Raw genomic sequence first — 21,564 nt, 5'->3', positions numbered from 1 at the left:
TGATGGCTGTGTGCAGGCAGAAATGGTGGACCCAAAATGCAGACTCACGGAAACTAAACAAATTAAACACAAGGTGCTATAAATCAAAAACAGCAAATACTGGAGCCCAGAAAACAACTCTAAACAACCAAACAAGAAAAGGTTGCCAAAAGGTGCAGGCAGTCAGGAAAACAGTTCCAAAAAAATTCAGGGGCCAGCCTGGAGGTTGACAGCACAAAAGTCCAAACCTGGGCAGTTCAGGAAGCCGACCGTGCGAAAAGCAACGGCAGCGAGGCAAGCGAAGGAGGTCCGGAGGCCGGCCATGCAGAGAGCAGCGGCGGCGACACAGCTGGCCGCGACAGCGATGATGTCCAGCCAACGGCCTGGAAAGTGGCCAGACAGGGCGAGGACGAGCAGGGACAGACGGTGCGGGGACAGACGGTGCGGAGACCTTCGGCGTAGACAAAGTGAAACCAGCCCGTGCAAAGGCCTCAGGCAGAGACGAAGCAGGACCAGATGGCAGCATGGCAACCGCAGGCAACGAAACAGATGGTGGCGCTGCAGGCGACGGCGTGGAAGCCGCAAATGGTGGCGCTGCAGGCGACAAAGGCTATACAGGTCTCTCGGACCCTCCAGTGGAGACAGGAGACAGCTGGAGTAGTCCAGAACCCCCAGCAGGAACAACAGACCAAGGCCGGACGGGGCCCTCGGACTCTCCAGCAGGAACAGATGGATGGACGGGCCCCTCGGGTCCTCCAGCAGGACCAGGTTGCAGAACAGATGAATGAGGAGAGGAGTGACGATGGCGCCTGCGCCGTTTCCTACGGGATGAAGGAACAGGAACCAGTGAAGAAATGGAGACCTCCTCCTGATCCTCCGACCACATAGCCGCTAGGAAAAAGCCAGGCGAACGAGATCCCCACTGGCGTGGGGAGGGAGAGGAAGTCCGTGGCAGCGGTGCGGAAACTGTCCCGTTGTGGTGACCACTGCGGAAGCTGCTTTACAGCGAGCTCAGACCGCTGCTGCATTGGCGTGGTGAGAGAGGGCAAGCTCACGTGCCCTGACCTACTCCCTCCAGTGATGGTGCTGCCCAGATTGGCATCCGAAGCAAACTGCTGAAGCCGGGTGCTGGTTTTCACCATTGTTTCCACTGTGCTCAGTCCCACAGACATAGCCCGTAGGCTGTCGGACTGGGATATGCGGTCCAGCAATTTAACCAGCCTTTCCATCTCAGCGCCTGACTCCGAAGTGAAAAGGTTTGCGGGGTCCATGTTCTGGTTGTGATCTTCTGTCATGTGACGGCTGTGTGCAGGCAGGAATGGTGGACCCAAAATGTAGACTCACGGAAACGAAATGTGAACTCAAAACAGCTTTAATGCTGAATTCAAAAGGGAAACAAAACTAGGAATACAAAATAAGCTTATGCAGCCAGAACACACAGGAAGATGAGGGTAGAGCACAACACCAACAAACTGAAACACAGGGCTTAAATACATAGAGGGAGCAATCAGGGAATGGGCAACAGGAGGGAAAAACAGCTGGGGCAAATCAGGCCTAACGAGACAAAGGAAGCAAAACCAGACGCATTTACATGAGACACGGTCTTTCAAAGTAAAACAGGAAACATAACACAGACTGAACTTACAGACACTGGCTGTTTCCCAAGTAAGAGACTGCACGCTTGAAGTACGCGCACTACACGTACTACGTACGGTGCGTACTATAAGTACGAGAAGTGCGGAAGTGAGAGGCCTGTGAAATGGGACGCTTCGTCGAGCTGTTCAGGTTGCCTAGCAACCATGATACGAACCGCGAGACACGTTACATACAGCTTTGTTTGACAGAAATGAAGGAGAAAAATGTTTTGTTGGTCATTCATTTTTGTCATGACATCACTTTAGTTGAGTATCTGAGGCTGAGACCACGGGACTGTAAAACATGATTGTTGGGCTTCATTTCTGTGCTGAACAGTCATTTAAGATTAGTTAGTAAATAACAATTAGTTAATGTTGTTCATGAGACTAAAGTCAACTCACTGTGGCAATGTAAATATAATATGGCCAATATTATAGTATTGTCAGATTATTATGATATATATATATATATATATATATACATATATATATATATATATATATATATATATATATATATATATATATATATATATATATATATATATAGTCACTGACTTTCAGCTTGTTGTGTTTGTGGATATATGACTGACTTTAATTATTAAGCATTCGCACATAAATGAGTGACGTCATATTCAGTACTTTTGACAGTTCACTCTTCGGCCGCTCCATCTTATTAGGGAAATTCCACATACATGTCAGTTTCAAAACTCAACCCCATCATTTAATTTGTTTTTGATTGAAATTGAATATTACTTAAATTCTCTTAAATTAACTTCCAATATAAAAGGTTTATCATTGATTGAAATTCATTCAGAAATGTTTAACGAATGAGCTGTCACAACTTTCAAGTACAAAGTTGTTATGAAGTCTGTCACATTCCTCCCCTCTTTTTTTCTTTTCTATCCTTTATTTATTTATCCTTCTTATTTCATTGTACTGTATATTGTTACTCTTATTTGCCTTGTATGTCTACTGTACAAACTGAACTGGAATGACTGACTGTTCGCTTTATAATTTCAATAAAGTTTAGAAAAAAAAAACAAGAAAAACCTCTTCGGCCGCTCCCTTCTGCTGTATTTTGCGGCAAAATTATCCACACCCATCGCCGCGCTATGAATTGTGGGATATATGGGACCATGAAGCGTGCACCGGACCACGCTTGATATTTGGGGAAATCGACGGCGCATTTGGAGTATGCATTTGAAGTATGCATTTGAAGTACACTTCGAATTGGGACAGCCGTCGTCACGTGGCGGTGACGTAACCGCACTTAAAATGCGTACTTCAAGCGTGCAGACCCTGAATTGGGACACAGCCATTGTTCTCTAAACATTTAGGTCAAACATAGTTCCATCATCTTTTGTTGCTTGACGTTGAGAGTCCTTACAGTATTCAGGTATTGTGCACAACATTACAGCAATTGACACAGACTTAAAAAAAAGAGAAAAAACTGTTTTAAGTAGACACTTTGATGTACTCTGGATAGCAATCTCCTTCATCTTTGTCATTTGGAAGAATTAATAATTCAAAATCCATATAAATCCACCTTGATGTGACCTTACCAAAGACCATCTTCAATCAGCCTCTCAGTATCTGTAAAGGCCACATAGCTGTATGTAGTCTTGTTGCTCTGATCATTGTCAAGGATTTCAACTCTGCCATGTTGGAATACACCAGCACAGAAGTAGGTGGTCCCAAGATCAATTCCAACTGCTGCCCCTTTGGACAGGAATGTTCTGACACAGTTAAAAAGCTCACAAGATGTATTATTCCAGCAGGGGCTGATAAAGGCCTTTAATGCAAACAAGCCATTCCATATTGGAAAAATTCTGTAAGTAGTAGTGTTAGATTTTTTATTTCTATTTTCTGTTTTAACCCTCTCGAGGCAGGCGTTGCAGATTTGCAACAGTTAAAAACTAACAACCTGATTACCTCAGATACATGTTTTATGAGTTTTTTTTACTCAGAAGTACCACTGCAGGACTTGATTGTGCATTAGCAACAAAAAGTTTAATTTGAGCCTGAGAGGGTTAACAGCAAACACTAATATAAGTTCATTTTGGAATATTTATTTCAATGGGAATCTGTTGATTTCCTTGAATTTTCAACAATGACAGCCATTGTCACCTCTAAGGTGATTGCTGGGATAATTGAATAGGTAAGTGTCTGATGTTCTTGGATTTGAGCCATCTGAGGGATTTTTATCGTTGTTACTTAATGAAGTAGATTTCATGCAGGCTTGTCTATTCTGTATGGAGCCCCACAAAGAACATTGGAGAAAAAAAAATGCATTCGAGATCTCACAAAATGTTTGCGAGATCTCGCAAAACTTCAAACTGGTGGGTAACATACGTCTCCGAAAATGTCGGAGCACTTTTGCAAATATGTGATGTCTTGATAAACCGAGCAGATATTTGAAGTTCACACAGCTACATTTTCGGCTGAAAATATCTTGAAAGTTTATTTTGTGACCCAGAAAGAATAATATTAAAACTAAGTAGATGCTGCCATGTTGGAAACTGGAATTGGCTGGGCCACGCTATGAATTCCGGGAAAGGTTGGGCCATGAAGGATACACCTGACACATCCTTCAAATTGAAATGAAATGAAGGACGCATTTGTCAGCCGCGTTTGGAGCAGCCTTAGAATTGGGAGAACCTTCATCGCCTGGCTGTGATGTAATCGGCCTACAAATGCAGCCTCTGAAGGATGCAGTCTAGGTTTTGGGACAAAGCTAAAGTTACATTACAAGATTTTATGATAGCATAATGTGCATAATAGCATTAAAAAGAAAGTAGCAAAATTAATCCAATATAAAAATATGTAATCTTTGCTGTGGGTGCTCTAAGGAAATCACAGGAATAACATCGCAATAGAAAGAAAGAACTAACAGCATCTATGGGTCTGAGTGGTTCCTGTATAAATCCAAAAATGCATGCAGGAACTGAGGGGATCAAATGACTGGAAAACTCACAAAGAAAAACTAGTTTAGGCATGAAAATGAGACAGTGTTATCATGGAGGTTGTAGTGATCAGGCGGAGAACTGCTGTGCCAGCTGCCATCTTAATGAGAGTGATCCCACACAGCTAGGTGAGCACCTCATTTGCAGTAGCTCCACCCCTAGCACACCTGCCCACAGAGAAAAAAATAAAAATAAAAATAAAAACAAAATACAAGGACAAAGCCAGCTCCAGTTTGCTTTGTGGGTCTATAAGATGGATTTGTTTTAAACCACTGTGTTGCATTACCTTTAATGTCTATGGCATGGTCTAATCTCTGTAATAGAATACTATGGCTAACAGTACTGAATGCTGCACTGAGGCCCATTAATAGAGATAGGCCGATCATATCTGAAGCAAGACTGAAGCAATAATTATTGGTAAGACTTCTTTGAACAGTCTTATAGGAATGGAATCGAATAGACATGTCGATGGTTTGAAATGATTACCGAATTTAACTCAGAAAGATCAATCGCACAATTTAATTTAAGGACAAAACCACAAACTCTAAATTGACAGTGTAAAATTCTAGTGAAACATATATATTTTAAATGTTAAATTCCTGGAAAACATGGACCAGTATTCTTGAAGAAGTTTCTACTTATGCAAAGTGGTTGCTGTCTGCTTTTGCCTTGTTCACCAGGTATTATAGTTGACCTCACAAATAAGGTTACATTAGATAGGGCATCACAGTTTCTCCACCTCATCCTACTTTTTCCATAAAACAAAAACCCCTAGTGGACACCATACATTTTTTTTCTTGTGCATGGTTGAAAGTTACATACTCACATGAAGATCATGCAAATGAAACAGAAATAGTGGAATAAAAAAAAAAGAAAGACAAATTGGATGCTCTAAAATTGGTATTTGTCAAAAATTCGATGCAAATATTCTATGATGCAAAATTTTAATGCTTTTTCAATTTTCAACAAACATTATGTTTAATCACACCAATTCATTGCAATGAAAAATGTATTTTAATAACATACAAATACTTTAACTTTATATTTATATGCACACCATAGATCTTTTATTAGTTTAAACCCATACAGAAACAGAAAATCAGTCAAATTTAATGAATCATATGTGACATGTGAAAACTTACAGGCATCCTTAAGTCAGCAGGATCTGATGACAAGATATGATTGAAATACACGCTTTAAGCTTTGATTCTATATGTTTAACAAAAGTAATGCATTAACTGTTCAGGAAATGCAGGCATTTTTATAAATAGTCTTCCATTTTCAGTGACTCCAAATTAAAAGGACAAACTAACATCTTTTTCAGTGTAAGGATTCTGCTTGATACTTAGATAACGATCTTTGGCAGATAACGACTGCTGCATTTCCTCTCTTGAGATACTCTACTAGGCCACCTTTAGTTGCTGCTTGTTTGTAGGTCTGTCTGGTTTCATGTCTGGCTTTAATAACTGAAAACCCTGCTCTATTGGTAAATGGGGCACCTGTGCACACTACTTTATACAACTTACCTAATTCAGCTATTCAAACAAGCACTTTTTTCTGTGCTTTTTCTATATACAGTGGTGTGAAAAGGTGTATGGCACCTTCCTGATTTCCTATTTTTTTGTATGTTTCTCACCAAACAAATTTAAATATGAGACAAAGATAACACAAATAAACACAAAATGTAGTTTCAAAATGAAGGTGTTTATTATTAAGGGGGAAAAAAATCCAAACTTACATGACCCTGTGTAAAAAAAAATGATTGCGCGCCCCCATTATAACATAAAAAAAAAAACTGTGGGGCATCACATCTTTGGAAACCTGAGTTCAATTTCTCTAGCCACATCCAGGCCTGATTACTGCCATGCCTGTTCTCGGGCAAGATACTGTGGGCCAAGAAACTAGCCCCAAATTGCTGTCAGATGCATCCATTGGAGTATGAATGCATGTCGATGTTAGAAGGCACTTAGAGAAAAGTGCTTGTGCCAGTGGGTGTGAAAGAGTGAATTAGCCAAGCTGTGTAAAGCGCTTTGTCTGGTCAGAGTAGAAAAGAACCAGTACATTTACCATCCAAAAGAAAAAGTCTTTTGTCCATCTTCTTCCGATTATCTGGGGCCGGGTCGCGGGGGCAGTAGCCCAAGCAAACAAGCCTAGACCTCCCTCTCCCCAGCCACTTCCTCCAGCTTGTCCGGGGAAACAAGAAGGCATTCCCAGGCCACCCGAGAGATATAATCTCTCCAGGGTGTCCTGACCCAGAGTGGGGACTCCACCCTTTTCCGAGCCCAAATAAATCCAGTCCATTTCCCATTTACAGTATTTACACCTGCATTCAATTTAGAATCACCAGTTAACCTAGTATGACTGTGAACCGTGAACCCCTCTATGTCGCTACACTGTTGTTAAGTTAATGAGGATATTTAGGCAACACTGAACCCCATGCGGAGTTTTACAGAGTGAATGATTTGTAAATTATGTGTTCTATCCAGTTAACTTTTTTGTCTTTCAGGATTTAACATACTTGATGACTGACCCTAAGACCATTCCTCTCCTGTTGTTCTTTTAAGAGTGGGTAAGAGGCATTTAATTTCTGTGTTCACATACAAGTGAACAGAATGTGATAAATGTTTTAAGTTACTGCTTGATATAACATTTTAAGCAACCTGACTTATATGACACATAGTAAAACCTCCCCAAAAGAAATTCACACAGGTTTGTTTCCACTTCTATATATAGTTAGTGAGTACAAGTATGTTTCTGCATTTGCTTTTAAATTATTCTTCCATTTTCTTCTGGAGACTGTAATGGCACCTAATTACTGCAATACCACATTTTTGATCTGACTAAATTCAGTAAATGTTTGTGTCGAGTCTACAGTGGAAAACATCATAAAACCATGAGGGCTATGGCTTTCATTTTCCCCTCGGTACCCACCTGACACAAGTTTCCAACTCAAACATCTTTTGCTTTAGAAAGTAGCCATTTCCTCTTAGTAAGCCACAGATTGGTGGCAAGTTGTTAATCTTGTTGATGTGTGAGTTAAAACTGCAGTGGCAATTCAACCTGAAGTTTAGTAACTGTGTTCAAACCACAGTTACTAATGATAGGTACTAGCTGGCTACTTGGTTGATAAAGCATCTCTACTGTTTCCAGAGTTACTAATTCCAGAATTAACATAATTTTGGAAAATAAGGAAGGATAATTTTGTCTCAGGTCTTTTACTACAAATGGTAACTGGACTGATCCTTATATAGTGCTCTTCTACTCTATTTAAATACTCAAAGCACTTTTTACAACATGTCATTTTCACACTTTCTATGTAACATTCATGCTCTGATGAACCACAGCCATCCACAAGATAGATAGTTGTAAATTCAACATTCAACTCATGTTTGGCAGCAAAACTACAAACAGGAATAAAATGCAATCATGGTCAGCTTCCACTTCTACTGTAAGGAGTCACATGAGAATCTCTCAAATCAAAAAGTTAGGGGAAACCACAGAGCTGTGATGTCATGGAAGGTCCCGTAGTAGAGTACATATAGATGAGTGATGAGGAAGTGCACCAGAGTCAGTGTGTTTCTTCGTGACAGAGATGGAACTAAAACTTGTGCTTAGCGTCTTTGTGCTGTACATTGAGGGTGAGTGTTTGACTTTTTACACTCTTTGGCAGTGTTCGATCTGATAAGTGCTGAAATAGGATCGTAACCTACATGACTGGAAAAAGCAGATGAACACAGTGAGGATGACTATGCCTTGGAGTAAACAACTTCCTTCTGAGGCTGTTTGTGATCTTTTACATTTAGATAATTTATTATATAGAGAAAATTATGGTACAATTACAAGCTCTCATATTTCACACAGAAAGTGCTTCAATTTTCAGTAAAAGACTCTGTTTCATTAGTTATGCATTAGAGGAATTTGCATTTGGATTTCTGTTTGCTCATGTTCACATCAACTGAACCTAGAAAGTTGGGATGCTGCATAAATTGTAAATATAAACTGAATGCAGTAATTTGGAAATCTGCTAAACCCATATTGTATGCACAGTAGAACATAGAAAACATATCAATTGTTTATACTGAAACTTTGTACAATTTCATAAAAATAATAAGCTCATTTTGAATTTGATGGGAGCAACATTACTTAGGAACACTTCCTATCACTGTGTTTGTGTTTGCCATAAATGCAGGTTAAAGCTCTATCGTGCAATACATTAGTCTCTATGCGTAGCACATCTGGTAAGACACCATTAGTGCTATTAAAAGCATGTAAAACAGCTTGGCTTGATAGGAGGAGGTCTGGGTGAACTGGCCTACCAGGATCCTGACCTTTCACCTGTTGAGAACATGTAGCATATCGTGAAACAAAAAATACAACAAAGAAGTCCCAGGAGTAGCTATAATCCTGTCATAAAAGAACAGGATAACATTCCTCCCCCAAAGTCCAGTAACTGCTCCCTTAAGTCCTCCTATGTTTATGGACAGCTCTTAAGAGAGTTGTATTTTTTTTTTTATTAAAATGATAGATTTTCTCAGTTTTAATATGTTATTGTTTTTGTTCTGTTGTAAATAAGATGAGGGTTTGTGGCATTGTGTTTTATTTACATGTTACAGTACCCTGGCATTGTTGGAACTGGGGTTGTATGTTGAACCAGTTCCAACTTCTCAACTCTGTTAAATGACTGACATAAAATGAAAGTTCTTTAGGACAGTTTCTTCTATGACATAGAGTATATATGTAGACTGGCCCTTTAATAGTTGTCAGTAATGGAATGATACAGATGAAAACCTTATAATGAGACAAAATAGACAAAGGAGACTGGCTTTAGCTTTGCATAAGAGCAAACAACGTAACATACACAGTATACAATGTATATATTTTAGTTAGCATTAAGAACTTACTGAGAAATTACATTTTCTGTATTGATCAGGCAATACAAATAAAATTAAAAAAGAAACAGAGACAACCAAAGCCTTGAGGGACATAAAAATGACTGTACTGATGAAAAGTCATCAATACAAATATTGGTGGTTGTCAGTTGATGTAATGGCATGACTAGCACACAAACTGCAAAAATAGCTTTATGACCTCTGCAGTGGTGTCAGTGTGCCCCCAACAAATGTGTTTTCCGTGTGTTATTTGAAACCCACAGAAAAGAAAAAGCCCCCAAAGGCCCCATGAACAACCTACAGCAAATATATATTTTTTCCTCACACCCGCCCTACTTTCTCTTTCACCTTGAAAGCACTGACCACATTACTTCCTGTTAGAACAGAAATGCATCAGATGTATAACAGGGGGGCTGCTTATTTTGTAGCTGCAATGAACAGCATTTTTTTCCTGTCACACCTCCTCCACACACCTACTGTATATATACACAGTGACAGGCCAGTGGCAGAGGTGGTGGCAGATGAGTCAGACTGTGAAAAGTTTAACTGAACTGTTTAAAACTTAACTTGGACATCTGTATGTGTGCCACTGACTTTTTAATTTCAGCAGATGGTTGCTCACTTGTTTTTACCATGTTAGGAAATGTGTTATGCACATTTCGTTCTCAAAGAAACTTTAACAAAGTCAAACTTCCTTTTATTTTATTGCAGTTTCACTTGCAGTATTGCAGCATGTGACGGTCATGGAAGGTGAGAACCTCAGCTTAAGCTGTCCTGTTACCAATGCTGACAAGACCAATGTGGACTGGAAAAACCCTGAAGGATTTGTTATGTTCTTCAATCACAATCAAGGTGAAAATGGCATATTCAGTCACAGTAATGAATGTAAAAACAAAAACTTAAAAAGTGGCAAATGTTTGGGCCAAAATTCAAACAACCTTTGGTGAAAGGCAAACATTAAATAACTTTAAATAAATTGTTTCCAGCCTTAAAGGACAAACGCTACAGAATCGACACACTGTCTGAGTCAAAATTCTCCATCAGTGTTTCCAGCGTCAAATTTAACGATGGAGGCAATTACACATGTTCTCATTATGGAGACCAAATAACAGAGAAGATAGTGGAGGTGACAGTGTTGGGTAAATATTATCTTACGTCTTTCTTTTTACTTTCTTTTCACATCTTTACTAGCGATGGGATCAGACTTTGACAGTTATACTAATTACCAAAACAATTACCACTGTGTTGATCTTGTTTCATAAAACTTTGTCTTTTGTGATTCTTTTGAAGGTTATCCCAAAATGTCAAAAACAAAGCATGAAGGAAAGACTGTCATAAAATGCACTGCTGTGGGGAACCACTTTGCTCCTCAGATTTCTTGGAAAATCGACGATGGGTCAGAATTTCTTGGTAAGTTGGAAGAAAGTGAGAATGATAGTTTGAGGTGTTAGTTAGAAAAATTGCCCTTCAATCAGGATTTTTCCCAGTGGATTTTCCAAAAAGCTGAATTGAGGTGACTACACAAGGGGATGCCATTTTGATATCATTCCCTTGCTGATTACTCATATTTATGTATCATAAAATGTTTTATGATACATAATTGGCAAACAAATGTTTGCTAATTTCTATACATAGATAAAAATAAAAAAAGTTACATGTATATTGTGAACTCAATTCAATTCAATTAAGAGCAGTTAACTAGGAATAAGCACAAAAAGTGAATTTATTTGATACTAGGAAAGGTTGATTCTTTTTGATAATAAATGCAATGTATTCTTCCTAAAACTTAACTACTGTGCTTAAAACCACAGCAGTTAAGAGTGGATGGATGGGTTAGGGTTAGGTTAACATGGGTGTTAACACTTACGTTGCGGAATTTAGACATTTGTAGGTGTATTAAAATTAGTGACAGCAACCAGTGAGTGGGCTCATGTGATGATGATAGCATGACCCACACTTTCTGGAATCTTTGCTACTATGATGAGACTGAACAACGTTCAAATGTTTTTTAAAAAAAAAAGACTTTAAACAAGGGGGATTTTGAATTTTATTTTGAATTCCACAGAAGAGTAGTTTCCGTTACAAAGGGTTGATTTGATCAAGTGTTGCATTTGTGATGGTGTAAGTTGATGCAATCGATGCTAATGACATCTATCCCATTTTACAGCTCGTAACCAATTCCAACAGGAAGCTAAAAAATACATCTCCACTGGGATGATTGAAATTCTCTCAGTAGAGAAAAGAGTTACTGTGAAGTGTCTTGTTCGTCACCCTGCATTGAAATCAAAACATCTGATGAACTTTGTAAAAATTAGACGAGGCTGTGAGTATATTTCATTCATTTAGTTTTTCAACACCACCACATTATAGCAACAGTTTTAAACATTAAAAGAGTAAAATCATCCATTTTATTATCCATGACTTGTGTACAGTGAATAACTTCTACATAAAATGTTCAATTTGAGGAACAGTGACTGTGTAGTTGTGTCGTCACAGAACAGGGAAAGCACTGGGGTTTTTAACTCATGAACTGCGCCACAAAACAGTCCATAGAACCAGACTGTGAAACTGTCTGACCAAAAATAAAAACAAAAAAAAATGGCAAATCCACGTAATTTCCCCATTCTGTGTTGTTAAAAAAATCTAGTTTCCTCTATTCTAATAAAAATGAAGTGTGATTTGCAGATAGTTTTCATGACATCATGAATTTTAACTTTCTCTGAACTGAGTGTTGTTTCTACTCAGTAGTAACACAAGTCCAATTTCTGTCACAGCAAAAGGATCCCACCACACATCCACAGTCAGTCCACATACTGTTAAAGGATCAACAAAAGTGCCAGGGACAACAACCATGTGGATCAGACATAATAGAACAGCAGTGTACTCCACCACAAGAAATGAGAACAAGCCCTTATCAGAGAGCTCAACGGTTCCCTCCAGTCTGCAGGCTTCCACCAGTGACCCAGAGATGTCTATCACTAGATCTCCTCAGATCCCTGTTACAGGCCCTACAGACCCACATCTCAGCACTAGTGGTGAGTGGAAACTGTCTGCATTTTTATTTGTTTTTTATGCCCCGTGGATTTCAAGAAACATAAGGTTTCATATTAGATAACACACCTTAGGATGAGCTTAGGGACACAAAAGAAAGTAGTGGAGAAATGGAAGTTTTAAAAAGAAATACATTTTATTTAGTTCACAATGAATAAAACCCCATTTTACATTTTAAGTTATGCCATACATCATATTTTAAATGAAACTTAAATCCCTCGATCTGCTAAAAAGGAAAGTGAACTTTAGTGGAGAAATTAGCCTACAATACATCTCTTTGTTACTGCTTAGTATTGTGTGTTTAGCATATTACACTAACTGTGAGCCTATGGGGTGGAAACAAGAGTGATCACATACAGTGTCTAAAAGGTCTCTTAACCACTACTGTGGTTGATATAACACCAGATGTGTTTCCTGCAATGGAGAGCTTGAGCTATATGAAACTCTGTCATGTTAGATGTATTCACTGATTGGGAGGCTGCAGCTCTGTGGGCAAACAAAAACTGTTCCGAGAGCATATCTGCTCTGATCGTCAGATATGCTCCAAAAAAAGCAGTTTACGTCTTCTGTCTTCAGTGTTTCAAACCTTGAACACTACTGACATGTAATTGGTTAGAAATGCACTATATATGTGTGAATTTACTCACACAGTAAATTCAGTGTAATATTAAAATTTAAGCAGAATGTGTGCAAAACAGTTATTTGTCTTCCATTTTCGCATGTTACCTGAGCTTTATATATTCAGAAAATTACTGTAAAAAAAAAACAAACACTAAAAATTAATTTAAAAAAAAGTCCTATCGTGTTCAAACAGGGTAAGCAATGACACCATTGAGGCAGTAGGCCCAACAGGTTCTTCAAATATGTGTGTTTGATGCCACCTATTGGTTACTCTGGAAAACTACAAAAAAATGGTTCCATTTGAAAAACATAATAGACCTGGACTGTAGTAGCTTCATAGAGTCTGTGTTAATTATTGTACCTCTTTTCTTTACTACACCTTTAAAGGCTGGACATATTCTCCTGAAACCACAGAGAACATCACCATTGATAACATGGACAGTAACACAACAGGTACATTTACACTCAGCTTGAATAGTTAAAATAACAGTTCCTCTTCTCTGAGAATCACAGAGAACACCATGTGTTTTAAAATCCTTAAGGTTTGGGGTTTTCTCTATTTCCAGGGAATTTTGACTTAAACATGCATAGAAAAGACCAAGAAAATTCATCATTGCTGGTCTTGCTAGTGACATGCCTGATCTGTGGCCTTCTAGTGGTCGTCATTTTTTTTGCTATCAAGCTGAGGAGAGCACACATTGCCTGGAAAAGAGGTAAGCAGGTCACGTTTTCTGTTTGATGTCAGACTAAAGTTGCTGTTATTTACAATTTTACTTGACTATAGTCTGGCTAAAAATCATACATTCTTGCAGCAAGTGTGTTGTACTTTCAGGAATTGTGATCTAAATGTATTTTTATTTATCTTACAAAAGATTTGACAGTTTTTATTGTTACAGAAAATGAAGACTCTAATCCATCAGAGGAGAGCAGTAAATCTAAATCAAGCCATGAAGAAAAGACCTCACAAGCACAACGGAGAAGAGGTACAAAACCTTTTAATTAGATGGTTGTTCGCATCTATGACTGTATTATACCTTCTGTTTAAATGTGAATATTATAAAATGTAGCATTTGCTAAAACATGACTAGGGTCATGTTGGCAGCTTAGAGAAACAGCACACTTGTCAACCAGAGGATAAAGTTCACTTACTTAGGGAACTCAAACTCAAAAATCCAATTAACCTTTACATATTTTGAATCCCAGTTAATGGTCAGGGAGTGCTTTCATTGACACATTTTGCCCAGTACACTGTAAAAACTGCCTTATCCTATCTTAAAAAAGAAAATGGGATATTTATTGGTATTCTTTATTGTTACAGGCCTCTTCAATACAGCCTTCACACAGTATGTTGTTGAAGAACCAGCAAAGACGATGACTTCAGTGCAAAACACAGCTGTGATCACAGCAACAACTTCTCAACATCAAACTACAGCACAAACTTTAGCCAAATGTGATGCGAAGGAGACATCGCTATAACTGTCTTGAAAACACAGTTTTCATGATATCAGCAATTTTCCATTTTTTTCTGCACTTGCATGGCAGAATACAGGGCAATCATTCACTTATTATTGTTAGGAATATGTGCTTACTTATGGTAGGTAGAACCTACCTTTGATCTTCAGCAGCATCAGTTCTTGGTGCCATGAATGCCACAAGATGTTGAAAAAAAACGACTTAAAGTATCTACATTATGTTGACATTATTCATCACATCATTTGTCTACTGTACTTTTATCCTTGTTTTCATTCTGTTACATTGCTACAGCTACCGAAGTCCACTGAACTCACTGTTATGTTCATGAGGGTTAGATTTCCTGTGTGTAATGGTCAGTAGAAGATCTCATAAACATATGCTCATGGTCAGACAAAGGAAAACATTTCCCCATACCGATACATAACCTGGACTGTCGAGGTCCATTCAGTCTAACAATTGACGACAAGTTAATCCCCTCCCCCCCCTTACATCATCAGTCATGCCATGTTTTTGTTTTATATGAACATTATATGTAACGCACCTGACCTGTATTTACAATAGTAGATAGCACTGCTGCTATATGACTGGCGGATGACCAGCATCAGCAAGAATAAGCATGTCTGCAGGTGTTCCTAATGAACTGTTTGAATGTCTACACAGGATCAAATGTGGCAACATAATATCTGTAATATATACTGTGTGAATATAGCATATATGTTGCCTTGTATGTATATATTTTGTATGTTTGGGTTGAACATGTAGCAATAAATTATATTTTGCTATAATATATTGTTTTTGAGCATAGATAACAGGCTATGGGAAACATTCATATCATATACATATTATCAGCACTCTGTGGCTTTGTCTCTGAAAACGTGTCGAGCATTAATACGGTAATATAACACTAAGGTCTATATGCATATTTTTAAAAATAGCTCCATAATATATCAATTATGTATGAACTTAAAGAGCGTTATGTAGCTTACAAAAAACAGAAGCCAAATCAAGCACCGAACATGACTGACATACTTAACGGTAAAATCTAAAAAAAGAAGAAGAGAGAGATGATTTGCCTTCTACACTTCACACAAAGCTTCCATCTTATGGCATGCGGGTATTCACAACCATTATGAAGCAGTCACAATAAAGCAGGAAGTGGGATGGATTGTGTCTCGCGTCATCGGTTCACCAAAGCCTCATTGGTGAACCGATGAGGAAAGACTCAGTGACTGCGCCGATTGGATGCTGTGCCGGTGATATAAAGGGTTCGGCTAAAGGTTCAACCTCCTTTCGCTTCTCATACCGGCAGGGTTGAGTCACCGTGGCGCTAGTCCATTCCAGCCCAACAATACCCACAGTCAACCTCAGTTCAGTAACTCGGTAAGTCATTCTGAAATACATTGGTGTTAACAAAAAGTTCTAGTATATTAGTTGAATTTGCTGGCAGGATTTGCTTTATGTATGACTGATGTGCATGTTCACTGGGGAATGCTGAATTTTCTCCTCGTGTTAAATGCTTGACGGTTATTTTATTAACAAATATGTATCGCATAGTGAATTATGAAGGTGAAAGTATTCATATCCTTGTTATCGAGGCGTAATCATCGGCTCAAATGCTGCATTAAGGCTATATAATGGCGGAGGGGGAGGGGGGGTGGAGAAATCCTGACGCGTTCGAGAATGTTCTCGAACAACTGTTAAGCTACCCGGATACCCGGAATATACAGGCTTCCGGTTTTTGTTTTTTTTCTTTTTTTGTTGTTTTTTTTTACTCTAGAGCAAAAGTAAAAGGTTTTGTAAATCTTTTCAGATTTAATTCTTTAAATATTTTCTTGTGCTTTAGACACATTTTAATACAATAGTTTTAGTATCAAAGCACTCTAGCTTTTAGATTTCCGGTTGTACCAGTTTGCTGTGCACGTGATTTATGACTGACGCATGGCTATTGCTTGGCCATGAGCCACGCTCTTTCAAGGCGGGTTCCTTCATTTTTTTTCTGTAAGTGGGTGGGTTGTTGGAATTGGGGTTTGTTAGCCCAATAACGTTGTTAAAATGCTTAATGTTTTATGGCCAAGGGGAAAATAAAAGCTCTTAATCAAATTTATATAATCAATATAAATTTAAAAGACAACTCTAAATTAAACTTGAAGGATAATTAAAGCAAATCAACTAAAACCATATGTTTTTGTTGTACATTCTAGTTCTATTAGTCTAAATTGCCTTAAATTGAATAATTGGGTAAAATGTAGTTGTTCAATTGAATTTGACATTAAGCATGTTATAAAGGATTGAAGTAAAAAAGTTACAGGTAACTAGAAGACCAATATAAATGTAACACTGTTCTTGCATTTCTTTAGGAAACATGTCAAAGGGACCAGCAGTTGGTATTGATCTTGGGACCACCTACTCCTGTGTTGGTGTGTTCCAGCATGGCAAAGTTGAAATTATTGCCAATGACCAGGGCAACAGGACCACACCCAGTTATGTGGCCTTCACAGATACCGAGAGGTTGATCGGCGACGCAGCCAAGAATCAGGTTGCCATGAACCCCACAAACACAGTCTTCGGTAAGGGTTAAAATTTTACTTAACAGTAAAAGTCAATTTGGTTGATGAATACCAATTTTTTTTCAAGGTAGGACACCTTGAAAAAATTGGTATTCATCAACCAAATTAAGTTAACGCCTCAGTTTTACCACCCATGAGCTTGTCTTGAAGCAACTCATCTCTGTTAAAGACCAGTCTTGAGCCTTGTGGATTTGAGGGAAGAATGATAAGACTATTGCAGAAGTGTATTGCATCTTTTAAAAAAAAAAAACTAAATATAACTTTCTCTTTCAGATGCCAAACGCCTTATTGGCCGGAGGTTTGACGATACAGTTGTGCAATCAGACATGAAGCACTGGCCATTTAATGTCATCAATGACAATAGTCGCCCTAAAGTTCAAGTTGAGTACAAGGGTGAATCAAAATCATTCTACCCAGAGGAGATTTCCTCCATGGTGCTGACAAAGATGAAGGAGATTGCTGAAGCCTACCTCGGAAAAGTATGCTCTGAATTTTCCTTTGTGGAATAGTCGCAAGTTTTCACATGACTCATCAATTTAATGTCCATATTTTTTTTTTTTTACATTTCAGACTGTCAACAACGCTGTAATCACAGTGCCCGCTTACTTCAATGACTCTCAGCGTCAGGCCACAAAGGATGCTGGCACTATCTCTGGCCTGAATGTTCTGCGCATCATCAATGAGCCCACTGCAGCTGCCATTGCTTATGGGTTGGACAAAAAGGTAAATGGGTAAAAATTTATTCTGGATTATACTACTTTTTTGTTAACTGTCTGTTCTTAAGCACTATCAAATCTGTTCTCAGGTTGGATCAGAGAGGAATGTTCTCATATTTGATCTTGGTGGTGGCACCTTCGATGTATCCATCTTGACCATTGAGGATGGTATCTTTGAGGTCAAATCCACTGCTGGTGATACTCATCTTGGTGGGGAGGACTTTGATAACCGCATGGTCAACCACTTCATTGCAGAGTTCAAGCGCAAGTACAAAAAGGACATCAGTGACAACAAGAGGGCTGTCCGTCGTCTGCGCACTGCTTGCGAGAGGGCAAAGCGCACCCTGTCTTCCAGCACACAGGCCAGTATTGAAATCGACTCTTTGTATGAAGGAGTTGACTTCTACACCTCCATCACAAGGGCTCGATTTGAGGAGCTCAATGCTGACCTCTTCCGTGGCACCCTGGATCCTGTGGAGAAGTCACTCCGCGATGCCAAGATGGATAAAGGGCAGATTCATGACATTGTATTGGTTGGTGGCTCCACCCGTATCCCGAAGATCCAGAAACTTCTCCAGGATTTCTTCAATGGAAAGGAGCTCAACAAGAGCATTAATCCAGATGAAGCTGTGGCCTATGGAGCTGGTAAGTTTTCAGAGGAGAAAAAAGCTACTGATGATAGCTGCCCTATTATAATCGGAATTTAGTTTTTATCTTGAAATAATTTTTTTGTTTTTAGCTGTCCAGGCTGCCATCCTGTCTGGTGACAAGTCTGAGAATGTGCAAGACCTTCTCCTTCTGGATGTCACACCTTTGTCTCTGGGTATCGAGACTGCTGGAGGTGTTATGACTGTCCTGATTAAACGTAACACCACAATTCCTACCAAGCAGACCCAAACCTTCACCACTTACTCTGATAACCAGCCTGGTGTGCTCATCCAGGTAAGTGTAGCCTTATTTATCTTGGCCTTTTAATTGCAGTTATGTTAATTTCTGCCATTCACATTCCACTAGAGATTGAGACTCATGTTGTCAGACATTAGCATTTGTGTAGATGTGGAGTGGAAAAATTATTGGCTGACCTCTATTTCAACAGGTTTATGAGGGTGAGCGTGCCATGACAAAGGACAACAATTTGCTGGGCAAATTTGAGCTAACTGGAATCCCTCCTGCTCCTCGAGGCGTTCCCCAGATTGAAGTGACATTTGACATTGATGCCAATGGCATCATGAATGTCTCTGCTGTTGATAAGAGCACTGGCAAGGAAAACAAGATTACCATCACAAATGACAAAGGTGGGTTTTGATTGATGACAGTTTTGATTGATGACATCAAAATTCTGGCACAACTTGTGACTCTTTGTCCTTCTAGGTCGGCTCAGCAAGGAGGATATTGAACGCATGGTTCAGGAAGCAGAGAAGTACAAGGCAGAAGATGATGTTCAACGTGACAAAGTGTCTGCTAAGAACGGCCTGGAGTCATATGCTTTCAACATGAAGTCCACTGTGGAGGATGAGAAGCTGGCCGGCAAGATCAGCGATGATGACAAGCAGAAGATCTTGGACAAGTGCAATGAGGTCATCAGCTGGCTGGATAAGAACCAGGTAACCCCACCCCCAAGCACACACCAGAAAAAAATCACAATAGTATCAATTGCTCTGAAGGGCTTATACAATATCTATATTTTGTAGACTGCTGAGAAGGACGAGTATGAGCATCAACAGAAGGAGCTGGAGAAGGTGTGCAACCCTATCATTACCAAGCTGTACCAGAGTGCTGGAGGTATGCCTGGAGGAATGCCAGAGGGCATGCCTGGTGGCTTCCCTGGAGCCGGTGGTGCCGCTCCTGGTGGTGGATCCTCTGGACCAACCATTGAGGAGGTCGACTAAACATTCAGCTATACCAGCTGCTACCTGACGTGTTTTCTAATAAAGTAACCCTCCTAGAACAAGTAAAATGCAGGAGTGAAATTTAATGACCTAAAAACAGGGTTCAGAGATGTCATTTATGGCCATTGTTTGCAACACAGGTGCAAGGGAACAACTTGTAGTTGGCATGATTGAGCAGAGTCTTCAAATGTCAAAGTGTTTTGTGTATGGAGATGTAACTGCCTTGACAATAAATTAATCTTGCAACCCTTATGTGTTGTACATTAACTTCTAACTTGAAACTGGAAGCTCTTAATTTATCTCAAAGCAGGATCTGTAAATATCTTGGGGTGGGGTGGGCACTGTCTTAATGCTCTATTGACTAATTTGTGAAATTCTCAGGATTCTTTGTCAAATGTGAAATGAAACTAGAAATTCCTATGGCTTACCTGTAGGTAGGTTCAAAGTAAACAGGGAAAGTATCCTCCCTGTTACTTTACCACTATGGAACATGAATCTACAGAATGGGCTCAAGATTTCTAACAAATACACTCCAGCTTTTTTTTTTAAATTTTTTTTTTTTTTAAAGTTTTAAGTGACAATTTATTAAATGGTAAAAGGAGGAAAATAAGCATTTTGTATAACAAATTTACTAAAACAATGTTTTAACCCTTGGATGCACAGCCTACCAATATCTACTCTTCCACAAATGGGGTCAAAAATAACCCCAAATAAAATCAGTGTTTTGCTGTAAACTTAGTACTTCAAAATCTTTAAAATGAAGAGTTGTAATATTTTTATATTTGAGGTATTCCTCATGAGGCGCTTTGCATTTTTATTAATTTTAAGGAACTGCAGTTTTTGTATCGCTTGTATCACTTTTGTATGCTTGTTCGGCATATACTGCAGAAGCTGGGTCCTTCCCTCTGAAAGGCACAAGTTGTTCATCCACTGTAACACAATCACGTGAGGATGAATTTGTGCCTGCAGTTGACCAGGAACAGGCCCCATATGTAGCAGAAAGCTGCCATGTGGTTTGTTTAGGCTCTGGTCCTCTTGTCATCAAAGTGCAAGAAACTGCAAATATCTTCAAATCTTTGAATTGACATAGTGGCCTTGTGCAATGGGTTATGCAGAGAACTCTCAAAAAACACAGACTGGTACATCCCAGTTCTTCTCACTTCCTGCAAGAATGGCCAATCAAATGAAGTCCATTAGCTTATGTTTGATTACATTTTTCCACTCTTTTCCCCTGTCTGTGGCTACTCTTTGTGCCTGCATGTCAGCACCTCTTCTATTAGGCTACGTTCACATTGCAGGCGAAAGCGCATCAAATCCGACTGTTTTGACCCTATGTGACCCATATCCGATCATGGTAGGACAGTGTGAACGGCACAAATCCGATCTGAGTCACTTTCGTATTTGGTACTGAATCGCAGGCACGTGCAGAGCGGGGGGCTGGAGGGGCTTGAGCACCCGCCCCTTTCCTGATGGGTGCCCAAAGTGCCCTTTTGTTGAGGAAACTTTTAAAAAATGTTTAATTTTTTTTATGTGTGCGTGCGTGCGGAGTCCTGTCTGTGCCCCTCAACAATAATATATACTATAATCACAGTTTTGCTAAATAAAAGGATCTGGCTTGCATCAGTCACATGATCACATTTAACCAATGATCGCCCTTGACGGCAGAACGCGCTGGTTATGAGACGGGAAAGAGCTCACAAAAAGCACGCGCATTTTTTGCGGTCCAGAGCCGTAGGAGAAACACAAGTTAACTCAGAGATACAGACTGATGCGACAAAA

General features: G+C 39.3%; 2 protein-coding genes across 3 annotated transcripts; both read left to right on the top strand.

Annotated features, from left to right (window-relative positions):
• Positions 1 to 8,166: 8,166 nt before the first annotated feature.
• On the top strand, positions 8,167 to 15,398 carry crtam (cytotoxic and regulatory T cell molecule). Of its 2 annotated transcripts, none has more exons than XM_014413415.4 (10): positions 8,167 to 8,217; positions 10,180 to 10,320; positions 10,455 to 10,607; positions 10,759 to 10,878; positions 11,636 to 11,791; positions 12,243 to 12,503; positions 13,528 to 13,593; positions 13,707 to 13,853; positions 14,037 to 14,123; positions 14,459 to 15,398. In XM_014413415.4, exons 1-10 carry the CDS (start codon positions 8,172 to 8,174, stop codon positions 14,614 to 14,616), a joined length of 1,335 nt encoding a protein of 444 aa, XP_014268901.1. In that variant the 5' UTR covers positions 8,167 to 8,171; the 3' UTR covers positions 14,617 to 15,398. The 2 variants fall into 2 exon arrangements, with proteins under 2 accessions (XP_014268901.1, XP_014268900.1); XM_014413414.4 differs by having other exon boundaries at positions 14,022 to 14,123.
• Positions 15,399 to 15,835: 437 nt separating this feature from the next.
• On the top strand, positions 15,836 to 20,037 carry hspa8 (heat shock protein 8). Its single transcript, XM_004574915.4, has 9 exons — positions 15,836 to 15,993; positions 16,971 to 17,180; positions 17,454 to 17,659; positions 17,751 to 17,903; positions 17,986 to 18,541; positions 18,636 to 18,838; positions 18,993 to 19,191; positions 19,268 to 19,500; positions 19,588 to 20,037. Exons 2-9 carry the CDS (start codon positions 16,976 to 16,978, stop codon positions 19,783 to 19,785), a joined length of 1,953 nt encoding a protein of 650 aa, XP_004574972.1. The 5' UTR covers positions 15,836 to 15,993; positions 16,971 to 16,975; the 3' UTR covers positions 19,786 to 20,037.
• The last annotated feature ends 1,527 nt before the right edge of the window (positions 20,038 to 21,564 follow it).

Source organism: Maylandia zebra, linkage group LG10, assembly GCF_041146795.1.
Source record: "Maylandia zebra isolate NMK-2024a linkage group LG10, Mzebra_GT3a, whole genome shotgun sequence".
NCBI classification, from domain to species: Eukaryota; Metazoa; Chordata; class Actinopteri; order Cichliformes; family Cichlidae; genus Maylandia; species Maylandia zebra.
This window is presented reverse-complemented; position numbering and strand designations above follow the sequence as displayed.